This window comes from Trachurus trachurus (assembly GCF_905171665.1).
Source record: "Trachurus trachurus genome assembly, chromosome: 18".
NCBI lineage: Eukaryota > Metazoa > Chordata > Actinopteri > Carangiformes > Carangidae > Trachurus > Trachurus trachurus.
This window is the reverse complement of record NC_139909.1, coordinates 28777699-28795219: the sequence shown is the minus strand read 5'-3', so window position 1 is coordinate 28795219 and position 17521 is coordinate 28777699. Positions and strand designations below refer to the sequence as shown.

Sequence of the window (17521 nt, the reverse complement as noted above, 5' to 3'; positions counted from 1 at the left end):
ATATTTAAAAAGAAAAGAGATCGCGGGGTAATTAAACACTGTACAGCGCGATATAGTGCATAGCGTTTATTAGTTTTCCATGCACACGTGTGTGTGCTTGTGAGCGCCTGCTCGAGAGAGAGAGAGACCGAGTAGCAGGAGGAGGGGCTGACTGACAGAGATGAGAGACGGTGGTTTTAAAAATAAAAACCCATAACAATAATATTATTTTCTGTCGGAGACTATGGCGGGCCCAAATGAGTCTCGTTAATTACCGTCATCAGAAACGCCGTTCTGCCCGCGTGGTCGTATGCGGATACAGGACACATTACCGCTTACACCTGTGTTCACACACACGTGATCACAATGCGACCCCGACCCCGACCGCCTCCAGGAGGTGGTTTGGCCCATCGGATCACAATCCGTCCTCAATGCACCTGGTTGCCTTACTTTCAAGTGGTCCAGCTCTATCTGACTGCGGTCTGATCACTGAGAACGCTGTTAATACCAGTTTTAAACGGGGTTGACCTTTACCTTGGTCTATAAGTCGCACTGGTGTATAAGCCGCACCCAACTTTTTAGATGAAAGAAAGGAAAAAAAGTGCAACTTATACACCGAATTTTACGGTAAGTATTTTGTGTACAGCACTCTTCTTCCTAGACTCACTACTTTTCTCTGCATTTTCATCAACTGTCAATCAGTCAAACAGTGTACACGTGCCTCCATGTGCACACAACACTGAAAAAACACCCAGGATCCACATAGAAAAGCTCATGAGAGCATCAGTTGTGTTGTATCAACAGTGGTCAACCAGGAGTATCTCTCAAAGTAAAGGTAATGTAACACCTAATTGCTATTTTTCACCCAGTCTTTAATGACCACCATTATCTGTTTGTCCTGCCAAAAGATTATTGAAACACTGGCTTTTATTTAATAGCTGCTGGTTTTATGCGCTATACATAGATCTACAATTCAACAGAAAAAAAGACTTGATAAAAGGAAAATTGTGCCCTCGATGGCAAAAAAAGAGATATCTTTCCACTCTCCCCACTGTGAGCAGAAACAGCTCTCACAGATTATTCAAGCAGAACTCTGCAGTGCGGCCGGATGAGGAGGCCTCTGTTTATGAGGATGTGGTTATCTTCATCTTTTAACAAATTGACTACCAGGGAAATTTTATCACTTTGTTACATTCCCGAAGGAGGAAGCTCCCTCCGTTTGGCCTGCTCTAAGGTCATCCTGCGCTGTGACACTCCCACTGCTCATCTTTTACATGCACAGGTGTCGTTTTAATGAGGGGTCGGAGCTCGGTACAGTATATCCTCCCTCTGTATTTGGCAATATTCACATTGGCTTGTCTTCTGCTGAGGCACCAGATATCATTTTGATCCACAGGGTATGCATGGCTTCTTACTTCACCGTCAATCCCACACACTTCTGAACTGGAAACGAAACAAATGCCGTGGGAAGAGGTCATTTCGGAGGTAGCGTGTTTAGACTCCAGCGTGGTACAACATTCATGGAAATAATCAGAGTAATTGGACGACCATAATGTCACTACCTATAAACAAGCAGCCATTAATATGGCCAAAAGGCACAGGAGCAAGGCCGTCATTTTTATCATGTTTGTTTGAAATCAAAGGGCACAACAGAGAAACATTCCTGCAGGGGGAAAAAGCACAACACTGGGAGTTGATCATTATACGCTTTGTAGCTTTATCAAGGCAAAAATTCTGTTCAGCGGGATTAAACCGGCTGTGGCGTGTAGCAGATATCGCTGTTTATGAACAACTGCGGGATTCAAAAGTAGTCGCATTAAATCATTTGTTTCATCTGCGAAGGTTGGACTGAGGCAGGGAGGCAGTCACGGGTCTGTGGATCTGCAACTGAATGAAGCTCTTTGTCTTGAACGCCCCCTGATAGCTTAATGAGATAAAGATCTCAGCACCAGGTGAATTCAAGTGTCATCTACTTGTTTACCACTCAATCACGGCCAGAATCACTCCGCATCGCGCATCGGCCGTGTACTTTACTCTCCTTCACTCACACAATCAGCAACCCCCCCCCCCCCCCCCCCCCTCCCACACACACACACACACAAGTACCCCGCCAAAGCCTGTTTTCCGCAAGTGTGCGTAGCCCCCGAGCCGAGGGACGGCGGAGGCAGGTGCACCTCTCATTTGCTTTTGTATTCCTCTGCTAATCCCACTTACGTCAACCACCAGGGCCCCGTTGGAGAAAACATTGCCCAATTTCCCTAATCAATGAAAAAGTCCCTCAAAGGCTGACAACGTGTGCAGTCGATGTCTGTGTTTACCTAAGGCCACAGATGTTCCTCCATTATTCCGGTTCATCAAGTGAAAGCACTTCACTTGTTGTTTGAATTTGCCATCCCAGCTCAGGGCCGGAGCAGAGGAGGTGGAACAGCCCCGGCGCCGGCGTGTGCCATCGTGAATGCGGCCGTCGACTATACGTCAACACAAACCCAGATGCGGCGACGAGACAAAAACGCCGGGAGCTTGGCTGTCGTTTCCTCTGACGCTTCATCTAAACATCGTTTTGGCACAGGCTGAACATTGTGACTCTGTGCATGTCAGCAGAACGATAAGACCGGCCTTTATGTTTTTATTCTCGTCACAATATCCTGGAAATCTTGAAACTGACAGTGTTAGTACATCTGTTAACACTTTAACTCCCTCAGTATGTTGGGCATTGTAGTTTTTAACAGTGCATTTATTGGAACATCATATTCTTATAACATCTATGGCTCATAACTACAGTGGCAAAAAGGAGGGAACTCGCCACACTGTATTCTCCCAAAATATCAAATCATTTATGAAAGGAGTTTCCCTTACTTTTTAGGGACAAAGAGCCAAATGCTCGAAACGTTGTCCTTGTCCTTTCATCATGTACAGTGTGGCGAGTTTCCCTCCTTTTTGTCCCGTTACCTTCTTGGACTCAGCACCTGGCTACATTTTGAATGTGCGTGAGCTTTTTCTTTTTTCATTACTACAGTGCCCATGTTAATTGTCATGACACTAATTTCACCTCTGCACACTGCTGCAATGGATTTGGACCAAAAGTCATCAAGATGTGAATATTGCAGTTCACCGACAGTCATTTCAATGTCTATGATCAACAGCCGCCTTATGGAATGCAAATATGGAGGGTTTCCCACAAACCACTGGGAACACTCAAGAACACAAAGGCCAGATTAGAGTGAGGCAGAAAACATGAAGGGAAAAAAAGCCAGCCTAGCTCTGGAACAAGATTCTTCGGGCAGATGAAACCAAGATTAACTTGTACCAGAATCATGGGAAGAGACGAGCACTGAGAATCAAAGGAGCAGCTCGTGATTCAAAGCACACTACATCATCTGTCAAACATAGTGGAGGCAGTGCTACGGCATGGGCATGTATGGCTGCCAATGGAACTGGGTCGTGAGTGTTTATTGATGATGTGACTGCTGACAGGAATAGCAGGATGTATTCTGAAGTGTATAGAGCCATACTATCTGCTCTGATTCAGCCAAATGCTGCAAAACTGATAGGACGGTGCTTCAAAGTACAGATGGATAATGACTCAAAACACACTTCAAAAGCAACCCAAAAGCTTCTCAAAGCAAAGAAATTGAATATACATCAACCAAACAGCCTCGCTTCAACCCAGTGGAGCTTGCTTTTCACTTACTGAAAAACCAGAAAAACCCCAAAACAAGCAGCAACCGACAGCAGCTATAGAAATAAACCCACAAAACCATTTCAAGGGAGGAAGCCCAGAATTTAGTGATGTCCATACTTTCTGGATTTCCAGCAAGAGTTTCATCCAAGTACTAAAAATAATCCCCATATTTATAATTATGTTAGTTTGTCCAATTACTTTCCAGCCTCTGAAAATGTAGGCACTTTGTTTTAAAAATAGCCATGATTGCAAAAAGGGATATTTTTGTAAAATCCCTTGAAATAATGTTGAAAGTCAACACTTCAGTCACATCCTGATGAGTTTGTTTCAAACAAAAAAAATGAAAATTATGTGTCACTCAAAACTCTTCTGGACCACACCTGTATATCAGGTTTTTGGCAACACAAACAATCTGGTTGGTTGGTCTTTCTACTGTGTTGCAGTTGTTTACAATACAAAACATACCTATACAGTATATAGGTAGAAAAGCCCTCATCTGCACATGTGAGAACACTCAACCATATTCACACATACCACTCATTTGCATAATCACATGACTATACATAACTAAGTGCCTCCTGACACGCCTCAGAGGAATTCAGGCAAAATACATGTTGCTTAACATGAGTGCTGCAGAGCATGCACATACAACACAACATCTGGCTCTAATGTGCAGCTTTATTGGAGCCATCTGTACGGAAGACAGGGATGTCAACTCCTCCACCTCCTCTTGTCAAGGTAGAAATGATTTTTGGAGCGACAGCTGAAATGTCATCGTGGGGATAACAGAATCACCTAGTAGCCCGAGAAATAGCTGAGTGAAGCTATGAGACCCTCCTAAATTGGGACACATATGTATAATGCATTAGGGAGAATCATAACATGCCATGACTTTGGCTGACTTAGTAGTTAGAAGTTGACTTGCTTGTATAATGAGGTCACTTCTTTCAGCTCTTAAGCACTTGCTGAGAAATGTAGAAGTGTGTTACTTGCCTGAGAGCTTTATTTTTGACTGATGCTATCCACTTATGTGAGTTATTTCACTGGAAAGCACTGCTGATGTGATAGTTTTGGGACTTTTTTTTTTTTAGCGATTGAGACATTTGAGAAATCCACAATAGAGATACGGCATCTGAAAATACTAAAATTCTCAGCCACATGCTCAGGCCATGCATATTAGAGAGGGAAGGGAATATCAAGACATATCCATGCAGGGGGAAATGGTTACATGTGACTCATAAATGGGTGGGTTGGAGGCACTGATGTTATTTACTTGGATGTGATGATACTGATGAAATTTGACCTTTTGATCAAACATTAGTTTTACCAAACATACAGTACATGTATGTGATAACACAAATACTGTATGCCGACTTCTGATAGTGTGGTTTACGGTTCAGTTCCTTCCTGGTTATTTCCACTTCAAAAAAGGTCAAATTTCAAATTATACAGTAAAAAAAAAATGGAAGCGACAGCGAGGTTGCCATAATGAGGGGATGGAGAGGGGTTTATGAGGAAAATTTGGTCCAAATACCTGAACATAAAACCGGCAAGAGCGTTCTCTTTTCTGCAGCTGCAACCCAAAGAAAATGCAAGAGTTAGCAAAAGGTCAACAACTCAAACAATTCCACTTGAAATACATTTGTGGTTGAAGTTCAAAGTGAGAAAAAAAACTCATCTCTTTCTTGAAAGTTAGACACTAACTTCATAAAAATTGTGTGAAAAACAGACGACACACGGACCATCAGGAAATCAGCACAAACTGTTGTGTTAATTAAACTGAATGGAGACATACGAGACAAGTGGGATAACGCCTATGATGCTCTTAAATGTCATTTGAATGTTATCACCTTCTTTCATTTTTACTTTTCACTTTGTGTGAGAACTCTGGAGAGCAATTTATCCTTTCAAACTCCTGTAACCACTGAAGGAGAGATAATGCTAGCGACGATTTAGGAAACCACAAGAAAAAAAAGAAAGACAGAGAGCACAAAGATAGCACCGCGTGGAGTGTGAATTGACTTCTGATTCAAACAGTGCAGCCAGCAGAGCTAGTGTGTGGCTTAACAGCCAGGTTCTGGTACCATGCTAAATCCCATGCAGATTAGCTCCAAAGAGTAGCATTCCCTCATAAAGGAGCCTCTTGCTCTACATCACAGCCCACTCTCCTGGAAATGGTCCCGTCCGTACCGTTAGCCAGCTACCCTTTGATCATGAAAACGACACTGATCTCGCCGTTTGCCAACTCAATCCTTTCATTGTCTGCTGGCAGAGAGCACTGTGCTTCGCTATCAAAAAAAAAATCTTTAATTCGCTTAGCTCTATGCAGATTGTGTCAAAATGATTGAACTCAGGAGGTAAACATCAGCCACTGCCAGAGCAGAGAGGAAGAGTTTTGTGGGCTCCGGTGCTTCCTCGGGGAAAACTCTCACTGGCAAAAAGGAAGATGAACACAAGAGAAAGCAGTGGGGAGTTTTTTTTTTTTTTTCAAAGATGAACCATACTGCAAGAATGGAGTGTGTATCAGTGGACAGAGAATTATAAATCAAAGGTAAGTCCATGACCCCTTGAATAAATTATCTGGTTTCAGAGGCTGTTTCACTCTCAGCCCAGCTGTTTTTTCCTTCATACCACATCCTGATTTTTATGGGAGGAACTAAAGACTACAACAGCAATCTCAGCCGCAGCAGTTCCTCCACCTTGAATGCTGTGTTTTATGAGAAACTTTTTTTTTTTTCAAGAGGTATTATAAACTCTAGTTGCTCCTCAATGTGAATTTACCCGTTACATTCCCTTCTGAGGCCTTTTGGCCATCTTTATCACTGCCTCCCCTCTCCATTGGAGAAAACTGGCACTAAAATCTCAATGGGGACATCTGTGTCTGTTGTGGCAATGAAATAAAAACCATCCTGAAAAAGCTATCTGAGAACAGGTGTTCAGGCTCCTCTACAAGTGAAGCCGCTCCAGCAAATTAACGACTGACATTTTGAATTTCACTGATGTTTGCTTTTCTGTTGGCTACTCAGCAGACAGAAAGTATTATTTCAGCTCACTTTGCCTGACTTCGCCATAATGTGCTCTGCTGTGAATTGGGGGATGAACACGTTGGTTTCAAGTTCATCAAAAAAGAAAAAAGAAAAAAAAACAACAACCTGCATCCCCCACACAGCTTAGATCAAGCCCACTGATCTCTGCCTGTCCCATTAGATGAAATCAAGTGGTGCATATGTAGTGCTTTTGACTAACACAACATATGGATGGCATCTTTTGAACGACACCAAAGCACAAGCAGTGGCATAAAACATGATATTAGAGGGAAATGTGCTTGAGCTAAGCATTGAAAGTGAAGGATACACCCAAGCACAGAAAAAATGGTGGTTATCGTTTTGCCGGAGAGCACAGGGCCGAACTGAGAGAATACCAAGTGTTCAGCTTGTACCTGATTAGAGTCCTGTGGTAGGTAGGCCTCCATTTTGGAAAGTCCAAAAGGTTTCAGAGTCAAGATGAAATCATTAACTCACAAAAATTGCAATATTGAATAAAACCTTACACCGAAAATTCCCTCATTTTGAGTAGAGCGGGCAAGAAGAGGGACAGGTCACGATTCCTTTGGGTCGTGTTTATCCAGGTTGTTCGCCAGTGAGAATATTCTTTTAGGAGAGGTGGATATAGGGCAGGTTTGATATTTCTCACAAAAGCGTTTTCTTTTTTTTTTCTCTCTACCTTGTTGAGGCTTCTCGCTGCGCTGTCTTTGCCGCCCGGCGTGAGGTTCCTCAGCTGCACGTCCAGGAGATCCACCAGCTGAACCATGGCCTTCACTGTGTAGGTGATGTCCCCCGCCTGGAGATTACTCTTAGTTTGCTCTGCCAACTCCCTGGCAATGACTGCAGCTGTCTCTCCGACTTTTATCTGCAAACAAACGAACGAAAACTTCATTCAAGATTCATTACTCCACAGCTGAACAAACACCAGCCTCATACATACATTTCCTTTACCATCACTGTATTATTCACAGCCTACAGCCTGGAAAACATGGGGAAGCATGCCAATTTGCAATGTATAAATATGTAGCCGATTAAAATAAATGCAGTTTAGTCTACACATTTTCCTTGAGTGCTGCTGTATTGCACACAATTACTGTGGTGAGATGGTACTCAATATTGTACCCGGAAGCAATTATAAAATCAACTATTGAGGGAATTTCCCCAGATAGCCTTAGACCTTTATGAAACTAATGGGGAGCAGTGTAGCGTGGGGGGAAGCAGTGTATGTGGTACACAGAGGACAGATGCTCGTGGATATTCATTTTTCCTTATGTTAGAAAGCTTATGCGATTTTTATGTCTTGGGATTTGCTGGGGAAAAAAAAGACGGATTAATGTGGTTTTTTTTTTGGTTTTTTTTACGACTGTTTGCTTCACTTTGTTTTGCAGACCTCTCCTGTTTTTCCCCTCTAGCCTTAATTCTTCTCTACCTTTTTATCTTTCCCAAACTTTCACTATCACACACTTAAATTATGGAAGTGGAGTTACCTTAGTTTGGACAGTTTTTTTTTTCTCTTTTTTTGGGCATTCCCAAATCCAAAAACCTAACAATAGTAGCACAAATGAATGAATGTAACTTACAAAGCTGATAAAACATCAACTGCTATTGCTACTGTAGCACCAGCTGGACTAGCTGAGTGAGCATTACTTCCAAATCCAAGGAGCATGTTATGACTGTATAAATATACTAGCAAACGGATACATTGAATGAAGCAGCTAACCAAGGGTCAATTGCGCAGCTATATATATATATATATATATATATATATATATATATATATATATATATATATATATATATATATATATATATATATATATATATATATATATATATATATATATATATATATATATATATACCCTTGGTCAATATATATATATATATTGCCTTGTTGTTGTTGTAGGGAGCTCTTTCTGCTCTTGTCTTGTTTTTATGTTTTCTGATGGAAACTAATAAAAAGTTGAAAAAAAAGCATTACATCATACATGTAGCCTTCAAGTTAAGAGCCATTTCCACTGTTTTCATTTGAAAAGAGTCACCTGGAAATATTAATTAATTGATGCTTGTCATTTCTGTCGACAAAACTGATTTGCCGCTGGCTGAAATGAGACCTCCCACTCTGCTTTTTGTTACAGTTGTCAAAAATTAGTGTTTCATTGTTTAAAAAAAGAAATGCTTACTTACAGCTTGGAGAAGTGGAAATCTAGACAGGTGTAGCAACAGTTACTAAGGGGAGCGGGTTCAATTTATGATGTCATTTTGCTGATGATAGGGGGGGAAAGTTTCCTCTGCTACTTCTTTTGCAGAGGAAACTTCTTCATATACAACTTGTGAGTTATGGAGGCATCTTTTCACCGGCTAATGAGACCCACAACAAACCCTGAAAGGTGGTTCACAAACACCTTTGTACTCGGCGCACTTCTTTATCCTGGTTTTCAAATTACAGTGTACATCTCAACCTGGGATTGTAAAGAGTTGGCCCTCAATCTCAGCCACTTCAGGTCCTTTTAATTCTCGAGCTGCTTGGGCATGGTGTTCAGAGAAAATCATTTTATTCAACAGTAGAGAAATGTCATCATTTTCAGTGTATATATATTTCAAGGCCACGTTTTTATAATAAATAAATAAATAACCTGAAATACCTGTTGAAGAATAGACAACTTTGATGGGTGTTGAAAAGACATGGAAGCCATTTGAAAGTCAGTGAATCAGACTGATAAGACTCAGACTGCACCAAAACATTGAACCAGAGCTAGAAGCATTGTGTTGTGTATGTTTATGGTTGAAAGGTCACTGACGTAAAAGTACAAAGTAATTGTTGCAGTGAGATGAGCCTCTATAAATCTGGTTCATACCGATTTAATCTGACATCACCTGTGAAGCTTGTGTATTAGTGACGGTGATTGCGCTGCTTAGATTGGTCTTCACAGATCCATGTGGAGGAACGTGTCATTGGAGGATGTTTTTCTCTTTCTCCTCCTGCTCTTGTGTTTTAATGAGGGCCGCTCAGGGATGCAGGGTAAATAGCTCTACTTTCCTTTTTCTTTTCTTTTTTTTGCTTTTTTCCTCTCTTTCTGCTCATCTGATGTCGACTGAACCATCTGGTAATGAGCACTGCCACATACAGGACAGTGGCTCTGGATATAAAATCGCAAAATGCCAGATGGACTTTCCAGATCTCTGACAGGTTGATCTTCATTAAAGACTTCCTGTCTGTAAGGCGACAGCCACACGGCTCAAGGGTGATTTTTTTATTTTTCAAAGGAGAGATTATAACACTTTTAAAAAATATAACTCAGTCCCTTCTTTCTATATTTTAACTGGAAATATTCTACATCAGAAACCAACATGGCCAAACCAAAACAGCCTGTAGAAGCAAGTTCAGGCAGAACTTTGCTGTATTTATTTTCTGCAAACAACAGCCTGTGGTGGGGCTTTATTGCACCGCTCAAATGGCGTTGTGCTGCGCAGAAATGCACCTGGTAATCTCTCTCCCTTCTATTTTGTTCCCCAACAGCCATTCTCCATCCATATCTGCAAACTGCCGTTTGTTTAATGGGCCGAGCTTTATGCCGTTGAGTAGATCATAAGTGTTATAACATGCGCGCCTCGGGGTCCTATGAGTTTAAGGGAGAACATTTCCAACATTACCTGCAATTCATAACCTGGAACCCCTGATCCTCACCAGCAGTTACCTTCCCCTCTTTTGATTGGATTCCATTGCAGATTTAAACATGGGAAGCTTTATACGGGGCTTTGCATAATGATTCGCCTGCAGAAGACCAGATACAAATCGTTTGTGCTTGAGAAGTATGGAATGCAAATAAGCGCTGTATCATGTCACAGGAGAGAAAGTGGTTTGGATTAGCTGTTAGCCACAGCCGTCCATTAGGCTATGGCACTGTGGTATTGGTTTTCACTCCGCCCTCGTCCAACCACACGTCCAGCAAACACGCACTCACACACACATATACACACATGGCATACCACTTCCATTGAGTAAACCTGCTGGCTAATCAATGACATTAATAGACCAATTAAGAAGAGACAAAGGACAAAATAGAAAACCCACAAAAACTGAAGTCCTCTGAGTACAACCCATATAAAGTATTCAGCCTTGATTTGCACTTTGAGCTTTCCAAATGCCATTTAGAAGAGGTCAAAAGGGCACGGTTCTTTTAAAAGGCCGTCTTGAACAAATTTCCACATCAAAATAACATTTAAACTGAATGCCACTTCCTCCACGCTATCTTTATGCTTTTTTCTGTGGGTGTTGTCTGAAGAGAAATGTGTGATGATATCTCAAGTACAAACGACACTTTCTTAACCAAAGCGAGTGTGATGCCGGTTGAAGGGAAACATTTTCTGCCCATTACGTCGTGCATTCTGGGTACCTTCTGGCTGATGAGGTTGACCCACGGGGAGGTGCAGTTGCTGAAGTCGGGCCCCTGGGGGTCCCAGTATCCCTCTGGACCCATGCACATGTATGAAGCCGTGCCTGGAGAGGGAACAAAGACAGTTGCTTATTGAAAGCAATGGCATAAAATAACATTACAACACACAACTGTGTTTGATGAAGAACAGAGAGATGTCTATCAATGTTTGCGTTTCTGAAAGTTCATGACCATCAAATTGACCCTTTTCTTACTCTTTCCTCCACATTGTTGAGATAGAGCTGGAAAACATTTGGATCACGTTCAATTCTTCTATATGTTGAGTTCTTTTTCTTATTTGCAAAACTAGTCCAAATCAAACTGCCACTTCCCAAGAAACACAATTCTTTAAGTGATTAAATGAATGGATGTAGCAGGATGTAATTGGATGGTTTTATCTTTCACTGAGTGGAATGAAGTTGCTTCACTTGAGGCCAGACAAGCCTGCCCAGACAGCGTCTGTATTTAATCATTAAAAGTCAGACGGCGTCTGCACGTGTGTGACAGTTCGAGCCCTGCATGAGAAAGAAAACTCACCAAAATAGGTGCCAATTAACTCTGCTATAGCTGGATTCATCACGAAAGGTCAATTAAAGCTGGTTGGAGAGGACTGTCTCTCCTGACTGAAATGTGTCTGTTCTGCTGTTATTTTGCCACGGATGTTATGGATGCGGTGGATTCAGAAAGACAAACAGCGTCTCCTGACTCCTTCTCCCACGCACTTCAAATAAGTCGTGTCTATATTTTCAGAGCTGACATCAGCAAGGCTACACGGCACGCTGACATTAAATTGCCCTTGCTTGTACTTAAAGGGAGGGTGTGTTGGTGGGTGAGACGACCGGCATTAACAGATATAAATTTTGATTGACATATAATTTCCTTCCCCCGGTCCACCTTGGACAGCCTTATGTTTGATGGGTTTATAAGATGAGGGACTCTGCATTTGCTCCTATATTGAGAGGCAGGAGAGGGAGCACGAAGCAGAGAGAAAGAGAGAAAGGGGTCTAGGGAGGAGGAGGAGGAGGAGGAGGAGGAGGGGGGGGGGACAGAATGACAGCGAGAGAAGTGTTGTAGATGGAGGGGGAGCTCGAGGAACTTTCAAAGAGTGGAAGAGGAAGCGCACACAGTCGTGTTCTGCTTGGCAGTGTCGTGTGAAGAGCGATGGCTTTGAAGAGTGCGCCGAGAGGAGGTGGGGTATGTGTTCCTCTTATCTTGCCATATGACGGCTGTTAGTGAGGTCTCGACGGGTGCTGCTGTTGCCCATTAATGAAGCCTGTATGTATGTGAGTGTGTGTGTGTATGTGAGTCTGTGTGATGATTGATGAAATGAGCAATATTTTTTTTAGGCTCATGGCCAGATTTGAGGGCATGATGTCACTACCCGATGTAGAGTAACTGGGTCTATGAAAAAGCTCCAGAAAGTTCATTAGCAGAAGCACATTTAGCATTTTTTACATATCTACTGTGCATTATGTCTGTATTTTTTTCTCCCCAGTGTGTAATAATGTATCACAACCACTGAGTTGCTTTATTTATGCAACAATACTGTCTGACAGCAGAAAGCCGCTATAAAATGGTTTCTAGGTTACCTTTTAAGCTTTGATTCTTTCCTTGCTATTCCGTGTCCTCATTTCCAGAACGCTGCATGATCTTCAGCCTCTTTGCTTAAAAAATGTAAACGTCTATACACAGTGGTCAGGTCTCATTTTAATATGGTCTGCCACCTGAGATCAGCACTCTGACATAAAGCAGCCCACATTCAACGTATCTTTATTTACAGTGGAGTTAACAATCACAGTATCGAGCCGGAATAACACAACATCCAGGGACAAACGGTCGGATGATGCTGGATAAACAAAGCACTACAGCTCTTTCAAAGCGCCAAGCACAAATATGTTTAGCCACTAATTAATTACAACGATTGCGTCCTCAGAGACGAGGGAAATGAATGCGGGTGTGTTGTGTACTAGTTTAGTAACTAGTTTCCATACGTACGCGATTGCAAAGCTATCTTTAACCCTGCGTCGGTGATTCAGGGATAAAGTGTGAGGAGGGAGGACGGGAAGCGAGGCAACGAGTAGCTGCAGGGGGAGTGTTAACATAAACAAAACACACACCAGCGAAAAGACATCAAGGCGAAGGGGCTCACAGCCGACTGGATCCTCCTAACGAGAGTATTGACATCCTCGCAGAGGGAAACAACATATATATTTCACTAGCAGGGCTGCATTTTTAAACAGAGGTTTTGGATGATTTATCAAGTTGGCAGCATGTGACTACAAATGATGTCATGTGTTATTCTCTATAGCAGAGGCCTTCAACAGGCGGTCCGTGACCCCTAGGGGGTCCACAGAGGTACTGCAGGGGGTCATGACACTTTTTGTTGATTATACAATTCTGTATATTGTTTTGTTTCCACGTTTATCATTAACTCATTGAGTGCCAATAACGTAATTTTACGTTTTTTGCTTCTTTTTTTTATATTATGAAACTAGACACTTTAACACACCTTATGTGTAAATTTGGGGACTCTACGACGAGCAGAACTGAAATAGATGTCGATCAAAAACTCCTGACAGCTCATGATCTGGAAGTTTTTATCATAACTCGGCTTTTACAAACGGAGTTCTGCATGTGGATGCAGCAGCTGCTCCGCTCTCACCCGCGAGGCTGCAGCAGCTCGGAGCAGAAACAGGAAGCTCTCAGCCGCCGGTCCCGCCGGTCTTCATCTGGAGCAACACCGTGTCCTCCCCAAGGTCCTCCCGCGGTAAAATCTGATGGTCTCTGGGCCAAAGCAGACCGCCGGCACCGACCCGTACCACAGACGGACTGCGACCACCGGTGGGGCCGGTGTTCCCGACCTGCTGTGGCCCAGAGACCATCACATTCCGCGGCGAGAGGCTGTGACACGGCACGGTGCGTTTGTGTTATTGTTGTTTAGTGGCGTGGCGTGGCTTGTGTCCATGATTATCTAGCCTCGTAAACCAGCCTCTCGCGGAAATGCATTTCATTTCATTTCTCAGGAGAGTCTGGCCTCATCCCCCCTCTAAGCGTTTGGGGTGGGCGGGAGCTGGGCGGGAGTAGTAGCAAAGACGGTTTAATATCTTTGGTAGTAGCGTTGACAGACAACCCCATTCAGCCAATCAGCAAGTTGGTGTAGTGACGGGGCGTTGCACCAGTCGGTCCCTGATTGGCCAACGTGCTGTGTCAATCACAGCGGGCGACGCTGATTGGCTCGGCCTTCTGAGGGTTTCAGGCCAAACGCTTACAGCGGCAATGAGGCCAGACTCTCCCTCGGAATGAAATGAAATGCATTTCCGCGAGAGGCTGGTTTACGAGGCTAATGATTATCATGCAATTGACAGACATTGTTGATATAACAAGGTATGTTTATAAATGACAGCGGCATGGCCACCTTACTCACTGTACCTTTAAAATAAAAACATGAATATGAACCTGTGTATTGTTTGATAGCTTAGTATTAAATCCAGGGTATACTAAGCCCAGTTTAATATAATACACATTTTAAAAAAATAAATATTTAAAGTAGGGGGTTCCTGCTTCATGTCTCCATTAGTTGGGGGTTGAAGAGCCGTGCTCTGTAGAGAGTGAAATGGAGGATCTGGATGGGGAAGCATTACCTATGGTTCCAGTTGGACAGGACATCTTGGCGACGACCCCCTGCTTGGTCTTGGGCCAGGAGATGTCCATCATCACCAGAGGGTTGCAGTACTCCAGCCTGATGTTGGGCAGCTTGGATGAAGGCGGCGCTCTGTCGTCGTCCTCGGGGGTCAAACCCTCCACCAGCGTTTGGAGCGGCGGCGGCGCCGTCGACGTGGTCCGAGGCCACTGGGCCGCCGCGGCCGTGGTGGCCGGCGCCTTGGTGGTGGTGGCCCTGGCCGTGGTGGTGGTCATCATGGTGACGGTGCTGGGTCGGGTGGTGGTCCTCATGGTGGTGGTGGTGGTGGTGTCCATGTAGACCATCACAGAGGAGGACGTTTCTGAGAAAAATGAAACAAAACACAATGAACGACATATTCCAGGGAAAAGATTGAGAGTAAATGTCTTTTTTCTTTTCTGTCTTTTCAGTCACACTTCATTTGTGTCGAAGAGCAAAATTTATTTTAGTGCTGGTGAAGAAAAGACAGAGCTTTGGCAGGGGGGTTCTATTCTTCCCTCCTTTGGTCGTGTCAGTTTAAGAGAAGATAGTTCAAAGAGGATCAATTGGAGCTGGCAGGTGTGACTTGAATAGGCATGAACGGGCGCCTGGTTCGGGACCCCCCGCTAGCTAAGCTAATACACGCAAACACACACCGGGCCACACGTACACACGCCTCCAGCTGTGCACTCTAAATGTAGCCATTGACGACGGGCATATCTCTGCCAGTCAATAGCCGAGCTTCGCGGCTACAAGCTATTTCTGGGTCAGCCGGGACAAACTGGAATACCTATTTCATGGATGGGAGTGCTCCCTGTGGTTGCACTCCAGGAGGCGGCTGGCTAATGACTCTGTTTACCTGAGCTGTGTGAGATGAGGGCTATCATAACACACACACACAAACACACACACACACACACAAGTGCACACGTGACGACATGTACCCGTGCACCGGCTCGGTAATCCTTTTCTTCCCAGCTAAAATGCACAAAGAGCTGTTGCACACTCCGCCATCAATCATCCAATCTGCTCGTCCATCCTGTCTGCTTGATACTCCTTCCCTCGTGTCCCTGATTGGAAACCAGCGCCCCTAAATTCATTTAGTTACAGGCTTCTCATGAAAGTGTGGACTCAGTTAAACCACAGAGGGTCAGAGGACACGCAGAGAGGCCGTACTTCATCATATATCAGAGGCCTTTTCTGTGAAATATCTTTATTTTGACACATTGTTCTGCATCATTCCCTAATCTGCCATATATGTCATGATTGTTACTATGTTAAGTTTGAAAGAAAGTTTACCGTAGGCACTGGACTCAGCCCCCCCTCACCACTACACTACCCAGGCATAAGGTGGGGGGCAAAAAAGTCCAAAACCAATTAAACAGAAATAGAAATAGCCTTTTAATTGCATATTAATTAAAGGGATAGTTCACCCAAAATTCAAATTTCACTCATTATCTCCTCCCCCTCATGTGGACTAAGGGCTGGGAGAAGTTTCAGAGTCCTCCGTGGCTTCTCTGAGTTACAGTGGGGCTCTGTGCAGCACTGCATGTCCATATGACGGTTGTGAACGAAACTTTTCTTCGTCCAAAAAGACACACGAAAAAACATCCAAATACCTCCATACTGCTCGTCTGTAATGTCCCTCTTGTATTGAAGCCCCGACATGAGAAATTGTTCCAAAAAAATTAAATAAGTCTATATTTTAAGCTTGTTTGTAGCAGAAGCTCCCAGTGTCTCAGTTCACTGCTCTAGTAGAAAACAAAGAAAAACACGCACTCTCCAACAAAACTCTCAGGAACAAACTAAAGAGGTGCACGGCCAAAAGATAAACTTAAAGAAACAGAAGAAAGGCCAGCAGCACTCGTGTCCTTCTCATTGTCCTTTATTACATACTGTACTGCGTCGATGCTTAACATGCACAGACCGGTTTCGACAACGCCTTCCTCAGTGTGCAAAATACAGCAGGAAGTGATGCATTTAAATACTCACAGGTGTGGTTAATCACTTGATTGATCAGTATTAATATTCGAGACAAATAACAAATAACAGACATCAGAAAAATAGAAATATGTAGAAAAATGTAACAATATATAGAAAAATATAACAAATATTCAACAACCCAGACATCTCAAATATTATAGGTAAATCCACAGGTAAATAGACCAATTAAAAAAGTATGCAATAAAGGACAATGAGAAGGACACGAGTGCTGCTGGCCTTTCTTCTGTGTCTTTAAGTTCACTGCTCTGCCTGTGTCTGTGCAAATCTTGCGCGATTTGCATGGACACCCAGTTCACGGCTCTGCAAATCGCGCAAGATTCCGGCAGAGCAACACTGGGAGCTTCCGCTACAAACAAGCTTAAAATATAGACTTATTTAATTTTTTTGGAACAATTTCTCATGTTGGGGCTTCAATACAAGAGGGACATTACAGACGAGCAGCATGGAGGTATTTGGATGTTTTTTGGTGTGTCTTTTTGGACGAAGAAAATTGAGCTCCGTTCTCAACCGTCATATGGACATGCAGTGCTGCACAGAGCCCCGCTGTAACTCAGAGAAGCCACGGAGGACTCTGAAACTTCTCCCAGCCCTTAGTCCACATGAGGGGGAGGAGATAATGAGTGAAATTAGAATTTTGGGTGAACTATCCCTTTAACATTTCTAAAGGCAAATATGTGATTTCAATATTGTGTTTTTAAGATATGTGCAATGAACAGCA

General features: G+C 43.2%; 1 protein-coding gene across 1 annotated transcript in view; it reads right to left on the bottom strand.

The window, feature by feature from the left end:
• The window catches only part of LOC311002080 (adhesion G protein-coupled receptor L3), a 224850-nt gene that overhangs the window by 56995 nt on the left and 150334 nt on the right, over window positions 1–17521 (bottom strand). Inside the window, exons 8-11 of the mRNA XM_083993299.1 lie at window positions 14783–15142; window positions 11103–11206; window positions 7385–7570; window positions 5196–5234 (exon numbers count right to left, since the gene is read on the bottom strand). Of these exons, the coding sequence (XP_083849425.1) occupies window positions 5196–5234; window positions 7385–7570; window positions 11103–11206; window positions 14783–15142 (689 nt within the window). The remainder of the gene's footprint in view (window positions 1–5195; window positions 5235–7384; window positions 7571–11102; window positions 11207–14782; window positions 15143–17521) is intronic.